At 42.1% G+C, this 25,888-nt stretch overlaps 1 protein-coding gene across 1 annotated transcript in view; it reads left to right on the top strand.

Annotated features, from left to right (window-relative positions):
• Positions 1 to 25,888, top strand: part of si:dkey-112m2.1 (transmembrane protein 132D) — a 74,087-nt gene that overhangs the window by 28,007 nt on the left and 20,192 nt on the right. The window contains exons 3-4 of the mRNA XM_038970086.1: positions 13,632 to 13,775; positions 21,837 to 22,045. Of these exons, the coding sequence (XP_038826014.1) occupies positions 13,632 to 13,775; positions 21,837 to 22,045 (353 nt within the window). The remainder of the gene's footprint in view (positions 1 to 13,631; positions 13,776 to 21,836; positions 22,046 to 25,888) is intronic.

Raw genomic sequence — 25,888 nt, 5'->3', positions numbered from 1 at the left:
GTGAGCGTTGTTGGTTTGTGTGAGCACTGTGTGTCATCTCCTGCCTGTCAGTGATGCTGCTTGTGAGCCTAGATCATGCCTGCCATCCTTACAGCCTAAAGGGAGCCCAGCGCACTGATCAATACCCTTCTTAATCATCCTGCTGTTTGTGCGTGCATGTGTTTGTGTCTCAGGGTTGACCCTGGGATGGTTCAGGGGTATGAGTGTTTTAAAGCCCCTCTTGCTGGGTCTGTCCTTGAGCTTGAGGTCTACTACATAAATCAGAGCCGTGCTTGGTCCTTACACACAAATCATCCACCTCCCTATCACCCCCCCAACCGCACAGAAGTGTAATGGCCTTTAATCGATTCCCTCCCTCTCTGTGTGCAGTCTTAAGAAAAGAGTGTGTGTGAGAAGGCAATCCTCCCCTGCTGGGTCAGGACACGCTGGATGGTCCGCTCCTCAAGCCGAGAGTGTGTGGGGGGGAATGAGGATGGTGTGTGTGTGTGTGAGTTTATCACTGTGTGTGTCTGTCTGTGTATGTTGGATTGCTTATCAACCGCTGGGCCAGAGCGTCATACCAGGGGCCATTAATAAGGCATGCTCTCCAGCAGTCACTCTTAGCCCCAGGAGGGCCCAGGCACCAGGGAGGAGAGGGGGGATATTGGGAGAGTTGAGGATGAGCCGGCCTGGTTCACGTGCCACCCGCATCACTCCCGCTGTCACAGCACATCTCACACCCCCAAGGCCAGATGGGCGAAGAGATTGAGCCCTTACAGAGGCAGAGCTGAATGCTAAGGGAGTGCCCTGCGAAACACACAGACTAGACCCTGTCATTCACACCTCAGCCATTCTTAAACACATACCTCTCCTGAAGACATATGCACACCCTTACAGCGCTCTAACATAGATGCATGCACACACAGTCACACTAAAGTAGATTTGCAGTTCAAATAGCTCTACACAATCACACCCACCCACACACACACGCACACACACACACACACACATAGGAGTCCGGATTTTTAGAGGCACCATTGTTTTATTTTCAAGTTAAATTCAGCATTAGTTCCTAAAATGGACAAGAAAGGGCAGTAAATTATATTTTATCAACAATATTTCAAAGAAATGAACAATAACAATACTCAGTGAATTGATCAACATTTTGATAGCAAATATGATCAACTCACACTCACGCACCATCCTCATTCCCCCCACACACACAAAACAATCAGCACCACACACACTCAGCTTGAGGAGTGGACAATCCAGCAAATATGCATAACTAATATTGCAAAAGGAATTTCTTTATAAAAACAGAACGAATTGTCAGATAAATGCCATTTAAATGTCAAAGGAAAAGTTTCTCAGCACAACAAAAGGCTCTTTAAATAGACCAAGTGCATAAAAGAAGAATTGCTTATGAATCAAAACCATTAACATCTCGACAATGTTACGAAACGAAAATATACACAGTACCAGTCAAAGTTTGGCTACACCTACTCATTCAAGGGTTTTTCTTTATTTTTACTATTTTCTACATTGTAGAATAATAGTGAAGACATCCAAACTATGAAATAACACATATGGAATCATGTAGTAACCAGAAAGTGTGTCATGGATCCCCTCGGTACTGATGCTGTAATAGTCCTGCGTGTGTAGTTGGTGTAGAGAGTCAGGCGCAGGACAGCAGAATTGAGTAATCAACGTATTTAACTCAAAATACAAAAAATACACAGCAACATAACGAGCCTACAAAAAGGACTGATGTACAAAGAACAATCACTCACAAACAAAACATGGGGAACAGAGGGTTAAGTAATAAACAAGTAATTGGTTGAGTGAAGCCAGGTGTGAAAGACAAAGTCAGAACAAATGGAAAATGAAAAATGGATCGGCGGTAGCTAGAAAACCGGTGACGTCGACCGTCGAACGCCGCCCGAACAAGGAGAGGGACCGACTTCGGCGGAAGTCGTGACAGATGCTCATTCTGTTCACCAGTTCTGGAGGTCTACCTCACCAGCTTTCTAGGCTTCACTGAACGGGACTCATTATCATCAACCCCAGACTGTCTTGTCTGATTACACACACCTGGTTTCCATTTCCGCTGATTAGTATGTTATGTATGTGCCCTATTTTCCCTCTGTCTTTGTCAGTTATTGTTCCCATGTCTGTTGGTCGTGTGAGTACCGATGCGTTGGTGCAGCTGTTATGCTGCGAGCTTAATATATTGTGTATTACGGGTATCGTCCCGTGTCATTCAACGAGGTTTACCCTCGCTCTTTTGTTTGGGTACAGCCCAGTGTGTAACGGTCATCGCTGCATGAGGAAGGATCGGACCAAAGCGCAGCGTGGTAAGTGTTCATGACTTTTATTTAAACTGAACACTAGAACAAAATAACAAAGTGCAAAACGAAACCAAAACAGTCCTGTCAGGTGCAGAAAACACTAAACAGAAAATAACTACCCACAAAACACAGGTGGGAAAATGCTACCTAAGTATGGTTCCCAATCAGAGAGAACGATAGACAGCTGTCCCTGATTGAGAACCATACCCGGCCAAAACAAAGAAATACAACACATAGAAAAATTAACATAGAATGCCCACCCAAATCACACCCTGACCAAACCAAAATAGAGACAAAAATCTCTCTAACGTCAGGGCGTGACACAGTGTTTTTGCAAACCCCTATTGTGTAGTCCTGCGCCTGTCTCCAAATCCATGACAAAGTGTTAAACAAATCAAATAATATTTGAGATTCTTCAAAGTAACCACCCTTTGCCTTTATGACAGCTTTGCACACTCTTGGCATTCTCTCAACCAGCTTCAAGAGGTAGTCACTTGGAATTCATTTCAATTAACAGGTGTGTCTTGTTATAAGTTAATTTCTTTACTTCTTGATGCGGTTGAGCCAATCAGTTGTGTTGTGACAAGGTAGGGGGGGTATACAGAAGATAGCCCTATTTGGTAAAAGTCCATATTATGGCAAGAACAGCTCAAATAAGCAAAGAGAAATGAAGGTCCATCATTACAATAAGACATTAATGTCAATCAATCTGGAACATTTCAAGAAAGTTTGAAAGTTTATTCAAGTGCAGTCCCAAAAACCATCAAGCGCTATGATGAAACTGGCTCTCATGAGGACCGCCACAGGAAAGGAAGACCCAGAGTTACCTCTGCTGCAGAAGATAAATTGATTAGAATAATTGCACCTCAGATTGCAGCCCAAATAAATGCTTCACAGAGTTCAAGTAACAGACATGTCTCAACATCAACTGTTCAGAGGAGACTGCATGAATCAGTCCTTCATGGTCGAATTGCTGCAAAGAAACCACTACTAAAGGACACCAATAAGAAGAAGAGACTTGGGCCAAGAAACACGGGCAATGGACATTAGAATCGTGGAAATCTGTCCTTTGGTCTGATGATTCCAACCACCATGTCTTTGTGAGATGCAGAGTAGGTGAACGGATGATCTCCGCATGTGTGGTTCCCACCGTGAAGCATGGAGGAGGTGTGATGGTGTGGGAGTGTTTAGCTTGTGACACTCAGTGATTTATTTAGAATTCAAGGCACACTTAACCAGCATGGCTAGCACAGCATTCTGCAGCAATACGCCATCCCATCTGATTTGCGCTTAGTGGTACTATCATTTGTTTTTCAACAGGACAATGACCTAACACACCTCTAGGCTGTTATTTGACCAAGAAGGAGAGTGATGGAGTGCTGTGTCAGATGACCTGGCCTCCACAATCACCCGACCTCAACCAAATTGAGATGGTTTGGGATGAGTTGGACCGCAGAGTGAAGGAAAAGCATCCAACAAGTGCTCAACATATGTGGGAACTCCTTCAAGACTGTTGGAAAAGCATTCCTCATGAAGCTGGTTGAGAGAATGCCAAGAGTGTGCAAAGCTGTCATCAAGGTAAAGGGTGGCTACTTTGCAGAATCTAAAATCTTAAATATATTTTGATTTGTTTAACCCTTTTCTGGTTACTACATGATTCCGTATGTGTTATTTCATTGTTTTGATTTCTACACTATTATTTTACAATGTAGAAAATAGTAAAAATAAAGAAAACCCTTGAATGATTAGGTGTGTCCAAACTTTTGACTGGTACTGTATGTTACAGCCACAAAATACAGGCTACAGTACACAACAAGGCCAACATCAAACGGCAACATAAAAAAAGAATCACCAGCACATAAACAATCAGCCTGCGAATGCAAACCATGCAAGACAAATTAGAGTTCAAACTACATAAATCATACATCAAATGGGATTACTCACAATCATCAAGGCCGCACGGGAGACAGAAAACTTGACCAAACAATTGGTAAACCAGGAAGCACAAATGACAACTCAACGCAAGCGTCTTTTAAAGGGAGCCGAGGCCACGTCCATACTCAGCACCACTGAATAGACAGCTCTTCTGCTGCCACTCATGAGACAGGAGTCAGTGCCCTATGTACAGTCGGCAATGGATATTTCCCATTTGAGGGAATTTTGGCATTTTATAGGCACAGTTCAGTTCATGCACATGCACACGCACACGCACACACACAAGCTGATATGCCCTCCTACTACTCTTCAATACATACACACTACCTTTAGGGTGTAATAGCCTGGAGTCAAGAGCTTTACCTGTATAAGTCACCATGAAAACATACTGAATGTGCCAAAGCCAACTGCACAGCACACATGAAGTGGTTTTACCATGGTTCATTTATTTGGGGCGTGACACTAAATGAACCAGGAAGTGGGTATACACTGAATTAAGATAACTTGGCTGTGTTCCTTAGACAATATTGTTACAATCGATTATATTATCCTTGGTCTCAGATGAGCATTTGAGACTTATTTCATTATTGCGGTTGTTATCTTCACAGTTGAAAGAGAATGAAAACATGATTAGGCGATATACTGTAGATGTAATACAATGGAATAGTGCAACAGGATAGTCAGGCTACAGAAATCCTTAATGGCACATAGAACATCTGCTATGATATTGATGACTTAGCACATATGTAGGAGCATACTGTATGTAGAGGTCATTGTCTTATGATTAACTGCTCCTTCTCAGTGCTCCATCCCTGAACCCATGAAAATGGGATCTGGTAGGGGCGGACTGGGAGAAAAATTCAGCCCTGGCATTTCAGCCACACCAGCCAATGAGAGGTAACAGAGGGGTCAGAGGAAGACTACAGGGCAGAAATAACATACTTCACCCAATGGTACAAGGGAAAGAGATTCATTCTTAATGTAAAAAAAACTAACAAGGAAATGACAAACATCAGAACTATAAAAGAAGACACTGGGCCCATCCACATTGACTCAGAATATATAATCAGTTGAACAATGTACACATCTTGGAACTATAATTGACTCAAAACTCTCCTGGACTGCAAACACACAACATATATACAAAAAGGGACAAGAACGACTGTATTTCATGATAAATATCAGGTCAATAAAAGAATATCAACCATATTCTACACATCCTTTGTTCAGTCTGTTCTCACTTTCTGTTTCCAAGCCTGGTACAATCAGCTATCCATCGCAAATAAAAACCAACTACATAAATAGTAAAGCTGTCAAGCTAAATACGTGGAGTTAATCTCAAGAACATGGAAGCACTGTTCTTGGAGAGAGTAGTGAGGGCAGGAGCAAGAATTGTCACCGACCTGACACACCCACTTAACCAGGAGTTCCAGCTCCTACCACCAGGCCGCCGATACAGAGTCCGCCAGAGCCCAGCAATCATTAATTTCCACCAGCATAAGTCAATTGAATAAATAACTGCTCAACTCCCCCCTCAACTCTGTCTGTCTGTCTGTCTGTCTGTCAATTTGTCTGTCTGTCTTTGCTTCTCCTTGTGCTCCTCTGTTGTTGCTCTGTCTGTATGTATGTTGCTGGTGAGAGAGCCAGGCGCAGGACAGCAGATACGAGTAAAAAAAACGTGCTTTACTCAAAGACAAATATACAAAGTAACATCTTGAGCACACACAGACGGACCGAAATTACAATAAACAATCACTCACAAAAATCATGTGGGGAACAGAGGGTTAAATAAGGAACAAGTGATTGTGGGATTGACAACAGGTGTGTGAAACAAAGACAAAACAAATGGAAAAGGAAAAGTGGATCGGCAGTAGCTGGAAAGCCGGTGACGTCGAACGCCGCCCAAACAATACTTATTATCCACCATAATTTGCAAATAAATTCATTAAAAATCCTACAATGTGATTTTCTGGATTTTTTTTCTCATTTTGTCTGTCATAGTTGAAGTGTACCTATGATGAAAATTACAGGCCTCTCATCTTTTTAAGTGGGAGAACTTGCACAATTGGTGGCTGACTAAATACTTTTTCCCCCACTGTATAGAGTTAACTTATTAAGGAACTCTGTTTTCTTCCTGCCCCCACTGCACTCATCTCTGTTTTCTTCCTGCCCCCACTGCACTCATCTCTGTTTTCTTCCTGCCCCCACTGCACTCATCTCTGTTTTCTTCCTGCCCCCACTGCACTCATCTCTGTTTTCTTCCTGCCCCCACTGCACTCATCTCTGTTTTCTTCCTGCCCCCACTGCACTCATCTCTGTTTTCTTCCTGCCCCCACTGCACTCATCTCTGAAATGTCTCTGCAACATCCTAGTTGTGAATGAATAAACACATTTATTAGATAAAGAAGAAATCTTTAGCGCAATAACTGTAAGTCTATGGTATGTACTAGCATGCTAGCAGATACCCATAGATTTCCAGTCATTGTGCTAACGCTAGTTAGCATTGGCTTAGGAAACTATCTTTAACTTCCTTCATACTGGACACAGAGACATAAAAATGTTATCCACGAGCTCATCTGAAAATCCAGAAGTATCCCTTTAAAATAGTGTTACCCATCCTAGTTGTGAATGAGTAAATAAATATATTAAACAAAGAAAATCACTGAATAAATGACTTATAGATGACCATTGGCTTATATAATATCTTATAACAGCCTAACAACATATTTCAAATTAGTGCATGTCAAGTGATCCCCGCTGTCCACTTCGCTAAGTGTTTAAATATTATGCTACATATAATTCAATAGAAGAAAACAGAGATAGAGAAGGAGAGAGAGTGACTAATGTTTTGGCTTTATAATACAGCCAATGGCTACATTAATGAACTGGCAGTCTCTCGCTCTCCCTCTCTTTGTTTTCTTCTATTGAATTCAATATGCCGGGACTAGTTATTGTGGATGCAGATAGATTTCCAGCGTTGTGCTTCGTTTGACATTGTGATAGTATGCGTAATCTTTCTGCCAAGAAGTGACAGGCCTTTCAGTGAATTAAATAAGTAGGAGATAGGCAGGAGCAGCCTTCAGTAGCGGTGGCTATGTAATGTAATCCGACACCAGTCACTTGTTACTACAGCTCATAACCCCACTCACTGAGACTGAGATTCAGAAGCGAAAAAACATTGATAAAACAATTAAAATACACAGACAGTCCCAGAATTGACCTTTATTGTAATACATAATTACTTGTGTTTAGTAAAAGGCACTGTATAAATGTCTAGCAGATGGTTATTGCCTTGCCTATGTGTTATAAAAGCCAATCTAATCACTTGTTAGGCTACACTGAGTGTACAGTAGGAACTGCTCTTTCCATGACAGACTGACCAGGTGAAAGCTATGATCCCTTATTGATGTCACCTGTTAAATCCACTTAAATCAGTGTAGATGAAGGGGAGGAGACAGGTTAAAGAAGGATTTTTAAGCCTTGAGACAATTGAGACATAGATTGTGTATGTGTGCCATTCAGAGGGTGAATGGGAAAGACAACAGATTTAAGTGCCTTTGAACGGGATACGGTAGTAGGTGCCAGACGCACCAGTTTGATTGTGTCAAGTACTGCAACAGTTTCCCTTGTGTATCAAGAATGGTCCACCAGCCAAAGGACATCCAGCCAACTTGACACAACTTTGGGAAGCATTGGAGTTAACATGGCCCAGCATCCCTGTGGAATACTTTTGACACTTTGTAGTCCACTTTGTAGAAACTTTGTAGTCCACGAATTGAGGCTGTTCTGAGGGTAAAAGGGTTTCCTAATGTTTTGTACATTCAGTGGATATTGCAAGTAAACTAGTGTCTAAATGTTCCCCCGAATCCCCCTTCCCTAATTATTCTACTATAGTAGGTATAAAAATATATATCATACAATATACAGCCAAAATATTATGCCTAACTGGCAGTAGTAGGCTACATGTTCTGTATCAGTGTGTGTAAGTGTGTCCTTCACTGTTTTCCTCCTACTTCGACTGCAAGATGGCCAATCCGCACATGGGATCTGGATGATCTCATTTAGGTTCAACTAAATAGACAATGACTTCAGTTTTGAAATTGTGGGCTATTACTCTAATTCAGTGGTCACCAACCTTTTCTGAGTCAAGATGTCACGACTTCTGCCGAAGTCGATGCCTCTCCTTGTTCAGGCGGTGTTCGGTGGTCGACGTCGCCAGTCTTCTAGCCATCGCCGATCCATTTGTCATTTTCCATTTGTTTTGTCTTTTTTCCCACACACCTGGTTCTCATTTCCCTCATTATGTGTTGTGTATTTAACCCTCTGTTCCCCCCATGTCTTTGTGTGGTATTGTTTATTGTAAGTGCTTGTGCACATTATGTTTGACTGGTGCGCGTCGGGTTATTGTGCCCATACTTTGTATTTCTTATGCCGTTGGTTTTACTATTAAACTGCTCCGGCTATTATCAAGTTCTGCTCTCCTGTGTCTGACTTCCCTGCCACCAGATACGCACTCCTTACACAAGATCACTTTCTGAGTAAAAATTCAAGCCAAGATCTACCGCTGTGATTTTTTTTAACATGACTTAAAAAACGTAAGCCTATGCAACAGTACTGTAGCATTGAGGTTTGTTTAGTAGGCTATAGGCGCAATACATTATCACTGCTTATTGGCTTTGCCTGAATTGTCCTGCCAATGTACAGTTCTTCGGACTCTTTTGAGGTAGGCTATATGATAACACCTGTACTAGATCAGTTGTTGTATTACTTGTGAGGCACATCTGAGTGAGCATAAATGCAAATCATTTGAGTTTTATTTTATTTTACTGGGCTGATGGTGCCTGCATCTGATGGTCAGGGAGATAGGGAGAGGGCAGTTTGGGAGAGAGCAGCTTGTCCGCCTCTCAATATCCATCAGCTCTCTCTTTCCTCCATCTTCCAGCTAGCTGATGGTGAAACTCGAGTCGCACCGCATTATTTCTGCCAAATGCACAAATTAATCTTGTTACAGAGAAAGTTAAATATTACTTGAAACTAAAAACGAACCAAGCCACTGATAATAACATGCAAGCCTATCGATACACTTTCCTACTCATTCATTACAGCTTCAGTTGTTGTAGCACAAGTGGAAGCAGGAAGAACACACATTTTATGCCATGTAAAAGTGTTGAATACAAAGTGTTGACAGTGCTGAGTAAGAACTTAAACATGAACTCACTCATAAAAACAGCAACTCTTTTCTGTATTCATTGACAGTCTCTCTCTAGTCATGAAGTTTAACGTTTTGAAATCTCAGTATCAACTTTGCTGTAGCTTTCTTTTATGCCAGCTACGTTACTGCATACACGGTCATCTGAGCCATCCGATTGGTCAGGGGTAAACCTATAGTGCACTTGATTTGCTCTCCGGGCCCACCAGGAAGTGTGTACCTTCAGACACCTAAAATGGTTCAAATTGGGAACACTTTGCCTTCCTGGCACGCAGGGCAGCTGAATCGGGTCCGCCTACTGCCAACAGCACGAGATGAATAAAAAATGTATAATAGGAACTCAAGACTTATCGTTGGGTTTTTTACAGAAATGTTTTGCAGTCAACTAGAAATGCCTCAGAGATCAACCAGTCGATCGCGATCGACCTGTTTATGACCAATGCTCTAATTCGTTTCCAATGGACTTATAGAAAATATAAGGCCTTCTGTACGGTAAACATATTATCTCTAGGTTTATGGATGGGTTACATAGATTCTATGATTCATGTCTACGATTATGTCATAGCACAATCAAACCCATTGTGAGGGAGGGCTGATACTGTTGAACATCTTCTGTAGCTGAAAACATTCAGTGAAGAAGACATTGTTCATTTCAAAAGCTCCTGAATGGTTGTTTTGACTGACAGTTCAAAATATTGCCCAATGTTTATCGGAGCCATTTCCCAGGTCTGGTTAAATGGATATTTTGACAGTAGATGAAACAGTGTGGATAGCTCCTTGTCAGACTGTGTCAGCAATCTGTTTGCACACCGGCCCTGGCTGCTCATCTGACTCACATTAGCATAATTGTGGAATCAAAGAAAAACAATACGTTCAAGTTATTGTATGTGGAGAGCATAGGAGACTAATGTTCGATCAAATAGTAATCAGGTTGAATTCAGAGAAGTGAGCTAATATATCTACTTCCCATTAAAGAACATCAGAGGTGAAATGATATAGAGGGAAAAAGACTGGATCCTTGAGCGAAGAATCAGCAGGCAGGGATAGAGGGAGTGAGACAGAGAGAGAGAGTAAGAGAGAGAGAGTAAGAGAGAGAGAGTAAGAGTGAGAGAGTAAGAGAAAGAGAGAGAGAGAGTAAGAGAGAGAGTAAGAGTGAGAGAGTAAGAGAAAGAAAGAGAGAGGGAGAGAGAGAGAGAGAGGGGGGGGCCAGGTGAAGAAGGTAGAGGGAAGAAAGAAGACTGAATTCCATTATCCACAGCAGAGCGTTAAATAATGTTATCTGTTTTGCTCAAAATGAGAGGGCCAATGGAATTAACAAAGCGAACAGAGAGAAGCCTAGTGTAGGGAACAAAGGCCTGTCTGGGGTACATTTTAACTTTGCCTTTCACAGATGTAGGCCTATTAACTGGTCTTTTATTGAAACTAAGCTGCACTGAGTGGGATGTGTGTGTGTGTGTGTGTGTGTGTGTGTGTGTGTGTGTGTGTGTGTGTGTGTGTGTGTGTGTGTGTGTGTGTGTGTGTGTGTGTGTGTGTGTGTGTGTGTGTGTGTGTGTGTGTGTGTGTGTGTGTGTGTGTGTGTGTGTGTGTGTGTGTGTGTGTGTGTGTGTGTGTGTGTGTGCGCGTGTGTGCGTGTGCGCCTGGTGTATGTCTAGTGTTCGTGCATGCTCTTGTCAAAGGTTTGGACACACCTACTTATTCAAGGATTTTTCTTTATTTTTACTATTTTCTACATTGTAGAATAGTAGTGAAGACATCAAAACTATGAAATAACACATCATGTAGTAATCAAAAAAGTGTTAAACAAATCAAAATAGATGTAATATTTTTGATTCTTCAAAGTAGCCACCCTTTGCCTTGATGACAGCTTTGCAAACTCTTGACAGCGATTACAGCCACAAGTCTTCTTGGGTATGACGCTACAAGCTTGGCACACTTGTATTTGGGGAGTTTCTCCTGTTCCTCTCTGCAGATCTTCTCAATGTCTGTCAGGTTGAATAGGGAGCGTTGCTGCACAGCTATTTTCAGGTCTCCCTAGAAATGTTTGATCGGGTTCAAGTCCGGGCTCTGGCTGGGCCACTCAAGGACATTCAGAGACTTGTCCTGAAGCCACTCATGCGTTGTCTTGGCTGTGTGCTTAGGGTGATTGTCCTGTTGGAAGGTGAACCTTCACCCCAGTCTGAGATCATGAGCACTCTGGAGCAGGTTTTCATCAAGGATCTCTCTGTACTTTGCTCTGTTCATCTTTGCCTCGATCCTGGCTAGTCTCCCAGTCCATGCCACTGAATAACATCCCCACATCATGATGCTGCCAACACCATTCTTCACCATAGGGATGGTGCCAGGTTTCCTCCAGATGTGACACTTGGCATTCAGGGCAAAGAGTTCAATCTTGGTTTCATCAGACCAGAGAATCTTGTTTCTCATGGTCTGAAAGTTCTTTTGGTGCCTTTAGGCTAACTCCAAGCGGGCTGTCATGTGCCTTTTACTGAGGAGTGGCTCCCGTCTGGCCACTCTACCATAAAGGTCTGATTCTCTGACATGCACTTTCAACTGTGAGACCTTATATAGACAGGTGTGTGCCTTTCCAAATCACGTCCAACCTATTGATTTTACCACAGGTCGACTCCAATCAGGTTATAGAAACATCTCAAGGATGATCAATGGAAACAGGATGGACCTGAGCTCAATTTTGAGTCTCATAGGAAAGGGTCTGAATACTTATGTAAATAATGTATTTATTATTATAATTGTTTTAATCCATTATAGAATAAGTCTATAACGTAACAAAATGTGGAAAAGGTCAAGGGGTCTGAATACTTTCCGAAGGCACTGTAAGTAAGTGAAAGCAAAAAAAAAAACGGAATATAGCTCTCTCTCCCTCTCTTCTGCTACTCCTTTATTTTTGAAGAAATTAATTAGTTGAAAAATCTACAACTATTGTCTTTCTCTCACTTTGGGTCTACTACTCACTACATTTTATGCACTGCAGTGTTAGCTAGATGTAACTTATGCTTTCAGTACTAGATTCATTCTCTGATACTTTGATTGGGTGGTCAACATGTCAGTTAATGCTGCAAGAGCTCTGATAGGTTGGAGGACATAATCCGGAAGTTGCCATAATTACTGTGTAAGTCTATGGAAGGAGGTGAGACCCATGAGCCTGCTAGGTTTTGTATTGAAGTCAATGTACCCAGAGGAGGACGGAAACAAACTGTCCTCCGGCTACACCACAGTGCTACCCTATAGAGTGCTGTTGAGGCTACTGTAGACCTTCATTGCAAAACAGTGTGTTTTAATCAATTATTTGGTGACAGGTGAATATATTCAGTTTAGTTATATAAAAAAATTATAACTTTTTAAATGTTTCACTGTTTTTATTTTTATGAAATTCACTGAGGATGGTCCTCCCCTTCCTCCTCTGAGGAGCCTCCACTGGTATTAATGTCACCTTAACTGCTGTATAGGGGCACAACTGGATCGTTGGTGCTCTATTCACAGGGAAATTAGGATGTACAGCAGATGTGCAAGCATTTATTGTACGTACTCCTGACTCATTTATTGTACGTACTACTGACTCATTTATTGTACGTACTACTGACTCATTTATTGTACGTACTACTGACTCATTTATTGTACGTACTACTGACTCATTTATTGTACGTACTACTGACTCATTTATTGTACGTACTCCTGACTCATTTATTGTACGTACTCCTGACTCATTTATTGTACGTACTACTGACTCATTTATTGTACGTACTACTGACTCATTTATTGTACGTACTCCTGACTCATTTATTGTACGTACTCCTGACTCATTTATTGTACGTACTCCTGACTCATTTATTGTACGTACTACTGACTCATTTATTGTACGTACTACTGACTCATTTATTGTACGTACTACTGACTCATTTATTGTAGGTACTACTGACTCATTTATTGTACGTACTACTGACTCATTTATTGAAATCTACGACTATTTCCACTGTCCGTTGTAGGCTAATTCCAATTAGTTGACAATGTGAGAGAGAGTAACCTTGCTTTTAAGTACTTGTGATCTTAGGTTATATTGCAATAAGTAAAGTTAACATTGCATCTGTCAGTGTGGTTGCTCTCTTCAGTAGAACTCTTAACTCCTCTTCTCTTCTCCCTCTCAGAATACTGAGATCCTGAATACAGCCGTCCTCACCGGGAGGACGGTTGCTGTGCCGGTTAAAGTGGTCACCGTAGGAACAGACGGCACGGTTACGGATGTAACAGAGTCAGTGGAGTGTCGGTCGACCGATGAAGAGGTGGTCAAGGTGAGTGTACACTATAGAGGATGCAACCTTGAGAGGAAACCTTGAGGAGATAGACTAGGGGGAATCAATCCTTTTCAACCTAACAGAGAACTTCAGTTCAATTACAGTACATAGTATCAGGTTTCAGGTAAGACCTAAGTGCAGACTGTGTTGAAGTAAAAATGTTTATCGCATCAACAGTGGCATGCAAACGACAGGTCAAGGCAGGCAGGCCCAGTGTCAGGCAGAGGTCTGTAATCCAGAGTAGGGGCAAAGGCGCAGGACGGCAGGCAGGCTCAGAGTCAGGACAGGCAAGGGTCAAAACCAGGAGGACGAGGAAAAAGAGCGACTGGGGAAAAGCAGGCGCTGAGACAAACCGCTGGTTGACTTGGACAAACAAGATGAACTGGCACAGACAGACAGAAAACACAGGTATAAATACCCAGGGGAGAAGTGGGGAAGATGGGCGACACTTGGAGGGGGATGGAGACAAGCAAAAGGACAGGTGAAACAGATCAGGGTGTGACACAGAGTATGACAATAATTGGTTGTCTTTACATCTTTTTAGTCTCTCATCCTTCACAGCCACAAGGCCATATAGACTGACCTTGATGAGTGAATGCTGTGTCCTACAGTACAACACAGAATAAATAGCACGTTTGATACTGTGTACATATACGTATGTATAGTGAGTAACACAAGACTAACCTTGTCAGGCGGAATTACCAGCTAGATTGTTGAATGTACCCTAATTAGATATAGACACAGTCACAGTGTATGCCGTTGTTTGTCAGGGCTAATTAAAATGCTGATAATAATATGTTATTTCTATAGTGCATATCCCAAGCTTGTTGCACAAAACTCAGAGAGGGCATTGGTTTTTATGAAAACCCACAATTGCTGGAGTTTGTGCTGTTTCAGTCTATAATGAATAAGCTGCAACTGATAATTATGTGGTATTGACTATATATACAGTATTAGAAATGATCAAACGGTCTTAAACTTTCCCTTGGTGATAGCAATACCCTTGAAATCTTTTGAAGTACTGTATGTAATCTGCTCCTGGTTGTAAATTGTTTGCTGTTTTAACCATTAGAGAGAGAGAGATGTCTATTTTGAGCAGTTAGGCCAGAGGGTAGAGACACAATCAAATCAAACTGTATTTGTCACATGCGCTGAATACAACAAGTGTAGACCTTACCGTGAAATGCTTACTTGCAAGTCCTTAACCAACAGTGCAGTTCAAGAAAGAGTTAAGAAAATATTTACCAAATAAACTTAAGTAAAAAATTATTCAAAGTAACACAATAAAATAACAATAATGAGGCTATATACAGGGGGTACCGGTACCGAGTCTATGTGCGGGGGTACAGGTTAGTTGAGGTCATTTGTACATGTAAGATGGGGTGAAGTGACTATGCATAGATATTAAACAGTGAGTAGCAGCGGTGTACAAAACAAATGGGGGGGGGGGGGGGAGGGGGGTCAATGTAATAGTCTGGTGACCATTTGATTAATTGTTCAGCGGTCTTATGGCTTAGAGGTAGAAGCTGTAAAGGAGCCTTTTGGTCCTAGACTTGGCGCTCCGGGTACCGCTTGCCATGCGGCAGCAGAAAAACATTCTATGACTTGGGTGACTGGAGTCTCTGACAATTCCTCTGACACCGCCTAGTATATACTTCCTGGATGGCAGGAAGCTTGGCCCCAGTGATGTACTGGGCCGTATGCACTACCCTCTGTAGCGCCTTAAGGTCAGAAGCCGAGCAGTTGACTGTCTTGGTGTGTTTGGACCATAATAGTTTGTTGGTGATTTGAACACCAAGGAACTTGAAACTCTCGACCCGCTCCACTACAGCCCCCATCGATGTTAATGGGGACCTGCTCGGCCCGCCTTTCACTGTAGTCCACGATCAGCTCCTTTGGCTTGCTCACATTGAGGGAGAGGTTGTTGTTCTGGCACCACACTGCCAGGTCTCTGACCTCCTCCCTATAGGCTGTCTCATCGTTGTCATTGATCAGGCCTACCACCGTTGTGTTGTCAGCAAACTTAATGATGGTGTTGAAGTCGTGTTTGGCCACAGTCGTGGGTGAACAGGGAGTACAGGAGGGGACTAAGTAGACACCCCTGAGGGGCCCCAGTGTTGACAATCAGCGTGGCAGACGTGGTGTTGCCTACCCTTACCCCCTGGGGGCGGCCCGTCAGGAAGTCCAGGATCCAGTTGCAGAGGGAGGTGTTTAGTCCCAGGATCCTTAGCTTAGTGATGAGCTTCGTGGGCACTACGGTGTTGAACACTGAGCTGTTGTCAATGAACAGCATTCTCACATAGGTCTTGCTTTTGTCCAGGTGGGAAAGGGCAGTGTGGAGTGCGATTGAGATTGCATCATCTGTGGATCTGTTGGGGTAGTATGCGAATTGGAGTGGGTCTAGGGTATCCGGGAGGATGCTGTTGATGTGAGCCATGACCAGCCTTTCAAAGCACTTCATGGCTACCAACGTGAGTGCTACGGGGCGGTAATCATTTTGGTAGGTTACCTTCGCTTCCTTGGGCACAGGGACTACGGTGGCCTGCTTGAAACATGTTGGTATTAGAGACTCTGTCAGGGAGAGGTTGAAAATGTCAGTGAAGACACTTGCCAGTTGGTCCGTGCATGCTTTGTGTACACGTCGTGGTAATCTGTCTGGCCCCGCTGCTTTGTGAATGTTGACCTGTTTAAAAAGGTCTTGCTCACATCGGCTACCGAGAGCAATATCAGACAGTCGTCCAGAACAGTTGGTGCTCTCGTGCATGCTTCAGTGTCGCTTGCCTCGAAGCGAGCATAAAAGGCATTTAGCTCATCTGGTAGGCTCGTATCACTGGGCAGCTCGCGTCTGGGTTTCCCTTTGTAGTCCAGAATAGTTTTTAACCCCTGCCACATCCAACGAGTGTCAAAGCTGGTGTAGTAGGATTCAATCTTAACCCTTGTATTGACGCTTTGCTTGTTTGATGTTTCGTCTGAGGGCATAGCGGGATTTCTTATAAGCTTCCGGATTAGTCTCCCGCTCCTTGAAAGCGGCAGCTCTAGCCTTTAGCTCGATGCGGATGTAGCGGATTTAGCTCGATACGAGACATCGACGATGCACTTATTGATGAAGTCGATGACTGGGGTGGTATACTCCTCAATACCATTGGATGAATCCAGGAACATATTCCAGTCTGTGCTAGCAAAACAGTCCTGTAGCATAGCATCTGCGTCATCTGACCACTTCTGAATTGAGCGAGTCACTGGTACTTCCTGCTTTAGTTTTTGCTTGTAAGCAGGAATCAGGAGGATATAATTATGTTCAGATTTGCCAAATGGAGGGCTAGGGAGAGCTTTGTATGCATCTCTGTGTTTGGAGTAAAGGTGGTCTAGAGTTTTTTTCTCCTCTGGTTTCACATTTGACATGCTGGTAGAAATGAGGTAAAACAGATTTAAGTTTGCCTGCATTAAAGTCCCCGGCCACAAGGAACGCCGCTTCTGGATGAGCATTTTCTTGTTTGCTTATGGCCTTATGGTTGAGTGCAGTCTTAGTCCCAGCATCGGTTTGTGGTGGTAATTAGACGGCTCCGAATAATATAGATGCTACATGTATTCTATTCACCACCAATAGACAGACAGCGCTCCACTCTCAACGTCCCTCCCTGTTTTTTGTCTCAAATAGCACACACTGATAAATACTTAGGATATGACAATGAGAGAGAGGGGGAAGAGTGCAGCCAAACTCCCCCTCCATCTGAGGGATGTGTGCATGTGGGTGTGTTTGTGTGTAAGGGTGTGTGATTATTTGTGTATATGTGTGTTTATTTATTTTGTGTGTGTTTCTGGTTGTACATTTGAAGTTGTGTGTGTGAGAGTGAGAGCTCCCTGTAGGTTTCATAACGTTGATGGTGATTCTAAACCTCATGGGTCTCGGTATTATTGGAAGATTACACTGTCAAAACCTAATATAATTGTGATAGTCTCTGAGATGAATAAACAAATCAACAGTAATGATTAGGTTTGATCAGCTATTTCAGTCATAAGAGGTAGATGTGTCACAACAGTGAGATTAATAATTTCATCAGTTTCCTTTTCCACAATAATAAATGCAGTGCCTTAGACTGCTGCGCCACTCAGGAGCCCTAAAGACAACTAAGACAACACTAGTGTACGTAAACACAATGTACAGTAGGGGAGAGTGGGGTAAGTTGAGCCAAAGAGGTAAGATGAGCCACCCTTGTTTCTAGGAAACACTATGTATAATTTGACTAAATATTTAGGAAAGAAGAAACCGCATGGGAAAATAGGTAGTTTTATTTTATTATTTAACTAGGCAAGTCAATTAAGAACAAATTCTTTTTTTACAATGACGGCCTACCCTGGCCAATCCCTCCCCTAACCTGGACGATGCTGGGCCAATTGTGCACCGCCATATGGGACTCCCGATCACAGCCAGTTGTTATACAGCCCGGGAACGAACCATGGCCTGTAGTGACACCTCTAGCACTGAGATGCAGTGCCTTAGACCTCTGTGCCACTCAGGAGCAAAGTTAGGGTGTCAGGGTAGCAGGTAGCCTAGCAGTTAGAGTATTGATCCAGTAACTGAAAAGTTGCTGGTTTGAATAGCCGAGCTGACAAAGTGAAAATATGTTGATGTATCCTTGAGCAAGGCACTTAACCCGAATTTGCTCCAGGGGGGCTGTACTATTATGGCTGACACTGTAAAACAATACATTTCACTGCACCTTTGTGACAATACATATATTTTTTAAGTACAATGTGTTTGTTAGCCTGTATTAAAATATGCTTACATTTATTCAAGAACAAAAAAGTGATTGTGATTGTGTTGAATTGTGTTTGGGAAATAAAGATAGACATGGTTTTAAAAAGCTAGTGGTCCTTTTTCATTCAACACAGACATTTTTTGGCAGTTTAACTTACCAAGTCCCGCAACTCAATTTACTCCATGCCCAGGGTACTGCAAGTTATGCCAAGAGACCACTTTTTTTTGGACAAGCTGTTTTCAAAACTGTAAAGTTTACATGAATTCTGATTATTTCCAGGGATACTCAACATCCTGAAATATATGTAGATATCTTTGTTAGAAATAATACTATATTTCCCTTGACGGAGTGATGCTGAATGTAAGATATTACTCAACTTACCCCACATGTACATGCATGTCTCTTTCCAAGCTAGTCTTGGTAATTTCATTCAAAGCTTGAATAATGAACGTAATAGTAATTGTCTGTTGCATGCAACATTATTGAATTATTCTCTTCTAGCCAAAGAACACTGGAAAATAACACATTTTCTTCACATATCCACGGCCCGACAATTACAGAGAAAATCAATATGATGGCAATGTCTATATTTGTAACTTGATGTGGAACATTCCGTGTCAAAGTTTCGCAAGCCTCAAAGTAACTTTAATTCAACTTTGTAGTTGAATAGTTATTGACAATATCGAGAGGCAGATGAAGGGACATATACACTCTTAGAAAAAAGGTTTTCTGGTTTTTGGTTCCAGGTAGAACCCTTTTGGGTTCCACGTAGAACCCTCTATGGAAAGGAACCCAAGAGGTTTCTATTTGGAACCAAAAAGGGTCGTCAAAGGGTTATCCAATAGTGATAAGCAAAGAACCATTTTAGGTTCTAGATAGCACCTTTTATTCTAAGACTGTAGATAGTTAAAATAGAATGCAGTTGAGAGAGAGAGCGAGAGAGAGAGAGAGAGAGAGAGAGAGAGAGAGAGAGAGAGAGAGAGAGAGAGAGATAGCACGGAGGCTTAATAAGGAGTGAAGTGGATTGTTTCAGATCACTTTCTGGGTGCATTACTTTTTAAAAACCTGCACAGTGTCTGGGAAATGAGAAGAGGGAGGAGAAGGATTGTGTGTGCTTGTGTGTGCTTGTAAATATAGCTGGGAATGTTTAATTTGCTATGTCAGATAACACACACACACATGTTTGTTTTTCTATCATTTCGGCGACCAAACTATTTATTCACATTCAAAAGAGAAAAAGTCATACAGTCACATACAGATATAGAGGGAATGTAAATCCTTTAAACTAGCCTACATCAAGTACTGTACAGTACAGTGGTAGTGGATTGAAAGGCAGTGTAGGAAGGAAGGAAGGAAGGAAGGAAGGAAGGAAGGAAGGAAGGAAGGAAGGAAGGAAGGAAGGAAGGAAGGAAGGAAGGAAGGAAGGAAGGAAGGAAGGAAGGAAGGAAGGAAGGAGCAGGTCAACAAAGAGAAGCTATAGAAGCTTCTCCCAGGTTAAAGTAGGTTCTGATACACAGCCTGTTTTAATGACAGTTAAACGAAGATAGAAGACGGGTGAGAAGAGAGGCACAGAGAGTGAGGAAGAGAGAGAGAAAAGGGGATAAAGAGAGAGAGAGAGAAAAGGAGAGCGAGAGGAGAGAAGAGAGAGAGAGAACTGACAGAGTGATGCTATTAGGAGTGGATGTTCTGACACATCATTTGTGGAAAAAACTGCCTAGACACTTCCAGCGAAGAGTGATGATAGTCTGCTTTTGACTAGATTTATAAAAGACTAATTGCACACCCAAACTGTGGGCATGCTGAGATTAACAGTGATGCCCATCTTCATTATCGCTCCATCCAAAGCTTCAGATGAATGGAAAATGGTTGTGATTATACACGACAGGCTTTGACAAGCCGTTGAATATGGAGAAACTAAAACAAAATCTGTCCTCCCAGTCTTTTGTGAAAGAATACATGCCTGATCGAGTGGTTTAGGTTGTTTGAAGATAGAAGTTCATACGTTTCGAAGATGCTCTTCAGAAACCCTGCCATGCCATTGGTCGATCTATATCTGAGAGGCTTTGGAACTGATTGGAGGAGACAGGGCAGATTTAGCCAATAATAAATAGGGGTGACCTGGAGCCAGGGTTTTGTTTCTTGATTGGCGTTTGGGATTTGTGTCTTTCTCTGGTCCATCAGTTGAGATTTGTGGCCCGTTCCTCCACACTGGGCATGTCTGTGTGCTCACCCGCGCACACACACACGCACACACACACACCAGTGGAGGCTGCTGAGGGGAGGACGGCTCATAATATTGGCTGGAAGGGAGTCAATGGAATGGTATCAAACATGTGGTTTCCATTGGTTGAAACCATTCCATTGACTCCATTCCAGCCATTACTATGAGCCATCCTCCCCTCAGCAGCCACCACTGACACGCGCACACACACACACACACACACACACACTTGAATAGAGACTTCAAGGGCTTGGTCAAGGAATGCCAAGTCTGTCATCTGTATCATTACAGAGGGAGAAATGTCAAGTCTTTGAAAGATATAAGAATAACATTGTTGTCTCCCTCTAGCTGTACAAACTTGTATGACTAATATTTGCATAGAAATAATTTGATGCAACTTCGACCCTGGACTTCCCTTAGACACTGAATGTACTGTTGTATCTTATTCTTTCATAAAGCAGTAGCCTACATTTTGAACTTAAACTGAGTGTACAAAACATTAATAACACCTTCCTAATATTTAGTTGCACCCCCTGTTGCCCTCAGAGCAGCCTCAATTCATTGGGGCATGGACTGTACAAGGTTTCAAAGCGTTCCACAGGGATGCTGGCCAATGTTGACTCCTATGCTTCCTACAGTTGTGTCAACTTGGATGGATGCCCTTTGGGTGGTGGACCATTCTTGATACACACGGGAAACACCTAGCAGCGTTGCAGTTCTTGACACAAACTGGTGTGCCTGGCACCTACTACCATACCCCTTTCAAAGGCATTTAAATATTTTGTCTTGCCCATTCACCCTCTGAATGGCACACATACACAATAGAGGTCTCATTTGTCTCAAGGCTTAAAAATCCTTCTTTAATCTAGTCTCCTCCCTTTCATCTATACTGATTGAAGTGGATTTAAGAAGTGGCAATAAGGGATCATATCTTTCACCTGGATTCACCTGGTCAGTCTATTTCAAGGAAAGAGCAGGTGTCCTTAATGTTCTGTACACTCAGTGTAGTTTCATTTGTTTTTCTCTTAATAACATGTTTTCCTATTTCTCCTCTCTCTCTCATCCTCTTCCCCCCAGGTGTCGGATCGTTGTGACTATGTGTTTGTTAATGGGAAGGAGACGAGGGGGAGGATGAGGATGGTGCTCAACTTCACCTACAGCTACCTGAGTGCCCAACTGGAGATGAGTGTGTGGATGCCCCACCTACCCCTGCTTATCGACATAGCCAACCCCGAACTCAGCCAGATCAAGGGCTGGAGAGTCCCCGTGGCCTTGGGCAACAAGAGGTCAGTAGTTTTACCAGTTAGTGAGATGTGTTACCTGGGTCAAACTGCTTGGGAAATTGACTCAAACAGTAATTGCAATGCAAAGTAAAATACTAACTTTCAAGAATCATCTTCAAGCATCTTGTTAATTTTTGCCTGTATCACCACCTCCCACATATTTACCACTTATGTTTGAAGTAGTATCTTCATCTGGAGGTTTAGAATAACTGTGAGGATGCTAATGTCTTAATCATGGCACCTACACATTTCCTCCCCCATCACGCCCCTGTCTATGGCCACTGCTGTGATCAGGATACCCAGGTGACGTCGGTGGTCTCTCTGAGGGAAAAATGTGACTTTCAATTACTGCCATGACTCTGTCTCTCATTTCTGTCGCTGACTCACTTTCTGTCAGCCAGACACGAGACTAACATATCTGTTATCACCTCCACAACATTCTGTAAATGTCCTTACACAGCCAGTCTTGTTCCTGTTTGTTGTGAAAGTGAGATTTATTGGTGGCAAAGGCATGTCTGAACAATGAAGAAAGAGAGAGAAGAATAGTTTGAGTCTGTCTTTTATTTTCTCTCATTGTTATAGTACGGGCAATTACATTTGGGCAATTAAGCTTAAGGCATATGTTCTGTAGATTGTTCAGTTACCTTGCACAATGCATGCTCGAATCCACTTCAACATACATCATTATCCCCAATGCACTGTGCAACCCTTTAACCCTGGGGCCACCAGGTGGCGTTCTAACACATATGCCCCTGCTTTCATGGCCCTCTCTGAGCCCATGATCACTCTAGTCCAGTGGGTAGGAGAGGTGAAAAGGCCAGTCGAGTCGTGAGTCTGAAAGAGAGCTCATTATACGCCCAGACCTTATCTGACCTGGCGGTCATCAGTGAGAACACGGCTTGCCTGCTTTTGTCTGCGCCCTGCCGCAAATGTCACCTCGATTAGGCTGACGTGTGTGTCATCCCTCCGGTGAAAAGGTGGAGGGGGGAGGAATGGGGGGGCCCGGGCACCTAAGACAGTCAGCTCCAGCATGTTAACCTGTCAGCCTGTTTTTCTGCCTGGATGGCCACGCATCATTAAACCTAATAGAAGTTGTCAGTGTCGCACTTCGCCCAGCCACCTGGCCTGGCCCAGAGAACAGAGGGGGATGGGGAGGGGGTTGTTTTTAAAGAAAATGAATTCAATGGAGAAATAACGAGAGAGAGAGAGGGTGTGAACTGAGTGGAGAGAGAGAAAGAGAGAGATTTGAATGAGAAAACATGTAAGGTAGAGAGAATGGAGATTGGAGTGGTGTCAGGGTAATGGCTGTGTCCTCCGTGTTTACGGTTTTTCACAGTGCTCCACTGTTTACATGAGGTTAAAGTCTCTGGCCCACGCTCTGTCTGTCATTGGGCTGAAGACAAGTGCCTCTCCCTGGTCTGTACTTTACCTAATCAGCCCTACTGCTGCTGTATGGGCTTCATCACAGTAGATGAAAAAGACAACCTGGTCTCAGAGAATTTTATATTATTCTGTATGTAACTCCGAGACACTCCATTTAGTATGAAACTGTATGTTACCTTTGGTATGGTTACTTAAAACCTCTCTTGGGTACGTGAGACGTTAGCGTCCCACCTCTTCAACAGCCAGTGAAACTGCTGGGCGCCAAATTCAAATACAGAAAAACTCATTATAAAAATTCAGAAAACAAAACATATTTTACATAGAGAACATAGCCCACTAGACAAATCATTACAAACAGTAACCAGCCAAGTAGAAGAGTTACACAAGTCAAAAATAGAGATAAAATTAATCTCTTACCTTTGATGATCTTCATATGGTTGCACTCAACAGACATTCATTTACTCAATAAATGTTCCTTTTGTTCGATAAAGTCTCTTTATATCCAAAAACCTCAGTTTTGTTCGCGCTTTTTCTTCAGTAATCCACAGGCTCAAACACAGTCAAAACAGGCAGACAAAAAAATCAAAATTGTATCCGTAAAGTTCATAGAAACATTTCAAACGATGTTTATATTCAATCCTCAGGTTGTTTTTAGCCTAAATAATCGATAATATTTCAACCGGACAATAACGTTGTCAATTTAAAAGGTAAACAAGAAAGGCACTCTCTCGGTCTCGCGCATGAAAAAGCTCTGTGACACTTTAGGGTCCACTCATTCAGACTGCTCTTACTTCCTCATTTTTCAGAATACAAGCCTGAAACAATTTATAAAGACTGTTGACATATAGTGGAAGGCATAGAAACTGCAATTTGAGTCCTAAGTCAATGGATACTGTAATGGCATTGAATAGAAAACTACAAAACCCCCCAAGAAACTACTTCCTGAATGGATTTTTCTCAGGTTTTCGCCTGCCAAATCAGTTCTGTTATACTCACAGACACTATTTTAACAGTTTTGGAAACTTTAGAGTGTTTTCTATCCAAATCTACCAGTTATATGCATATCATATCTTCTGGGCCCGAGAAGCAGGCAGTTTAATTTGGGCATGCATTTCATCCAAAATTCAGAATGCTGCCCCCTACCCTAGAGAAGATTCTTTGGGATCGGTGTTGCTTCCACGGGACGGTTGAGCTAACGTAGGCTAATGCGATTAACATGAGGTTGTAAGTAACAAGAACATTTCCCAGGACATAGACATATCTGATACTGGCAGAAAGCTTAAATTATTGTTAATCTAACTGCACTGTGCAATTTACAGTAGCTATTACAGAGAAAGAATACCATGCTATTGTTTGAGGAGAGTGCACAATTTTGAACATGAAAACTTATTAATGCAAAAATGAAAGGAGGGTGGTTCGTTGGGGTGGATGGATAGATGGGTGGGTGCATAACAGAAATGGCTAGCAACCGAAAGGCTGCAAGTTTGAATCTCATCACGGACAACTCTAGCATTTTAGTTAATTTGCAATTTTTCAACTACTTACTACTTTTTAGCTACTTTGCACCATAACCCTTTAACCTAACTCCTAAACTTAATCCTAACCTTAACACTAGCCCTTAACCCCTAGCCTAGCTAACATTAGCGAGGCAGCTAACATTAGCCACCTAGCCACCTAGCTAGAATTCGTAACCAGCTAAATTTAACTAAATGTAATCGAAAATGTAATCTATGTAATCCCCAAAAGTAGTTATTCATCATGAGAGGGCCATAAACATTAATTAGTAATGCTGTATACTCAAAGAAAGGTAAAAATCTCACCTTTCTGGTTAAAATAGTTATGAATTGCTGAGGTGTAGTCATTTTTGAGGATTCAATATATAATGTAAAATATTAATATATATTACATATTTTATATGATACAGTATATTTCCTATTCAACACAACTGTATGAATAAGGCTTGAAATTACTTATATGCTTTTTAAATATAGCATAATCAAATTATAAAATTACTAACTATAAGATTTCACCTTCCTTTTATCTGTAAAATGCATATTTGTATGTTTAGTGTTAGAGACATTTTACAAATGTTCTAAACGTCTCTTGGTCAGAATGTCTGCCCCAAACGCTGTGAATGTCCCAAAGAGCTCTAGCTTGGCTTCCTGAACTCGTTAGGAACTCGCCTTTCATCTCATATTCATCTTGTCTATCTAGGACAAAGATAATGTTTTTGGGGGATTAAAATGTATGAACTATTTTAAATTAATGTCTATAAATTGTTAGCCACCTAGCCACCTAGCTAGAATTCGTAACAAATCATGTTTTGCAAATATGTAACATATTGTACATTTACAAATTCGTAACACATAATACAAATTTGAATTCGTAAAATATCATACAAATTCATACATACAATAGGAAACTTAACATTTCATACTAAATGGAGTGATCAGATTTACGTAC

The sequence above is a fragment of the Salvelinus namaycush genome, chromosome 31 (assembly GCF_016432855.1).
Source record: "Salvelinus namaycush isolate Seneca chromosome 31, SaNama_1.0, whole genome shotgun sequence".
Classification (NCBI taxonomy): Eukaryota; Metazoa; Chordata; class Actinopteri; order Salmoniformes; family Salmonidae; genus Salvelinus; species Salvelinus namaycush.
Note: the sequence above shows the minus strand (reverse complement) of the source record. Positions and strands in the feature narration are given on the sequence as shown.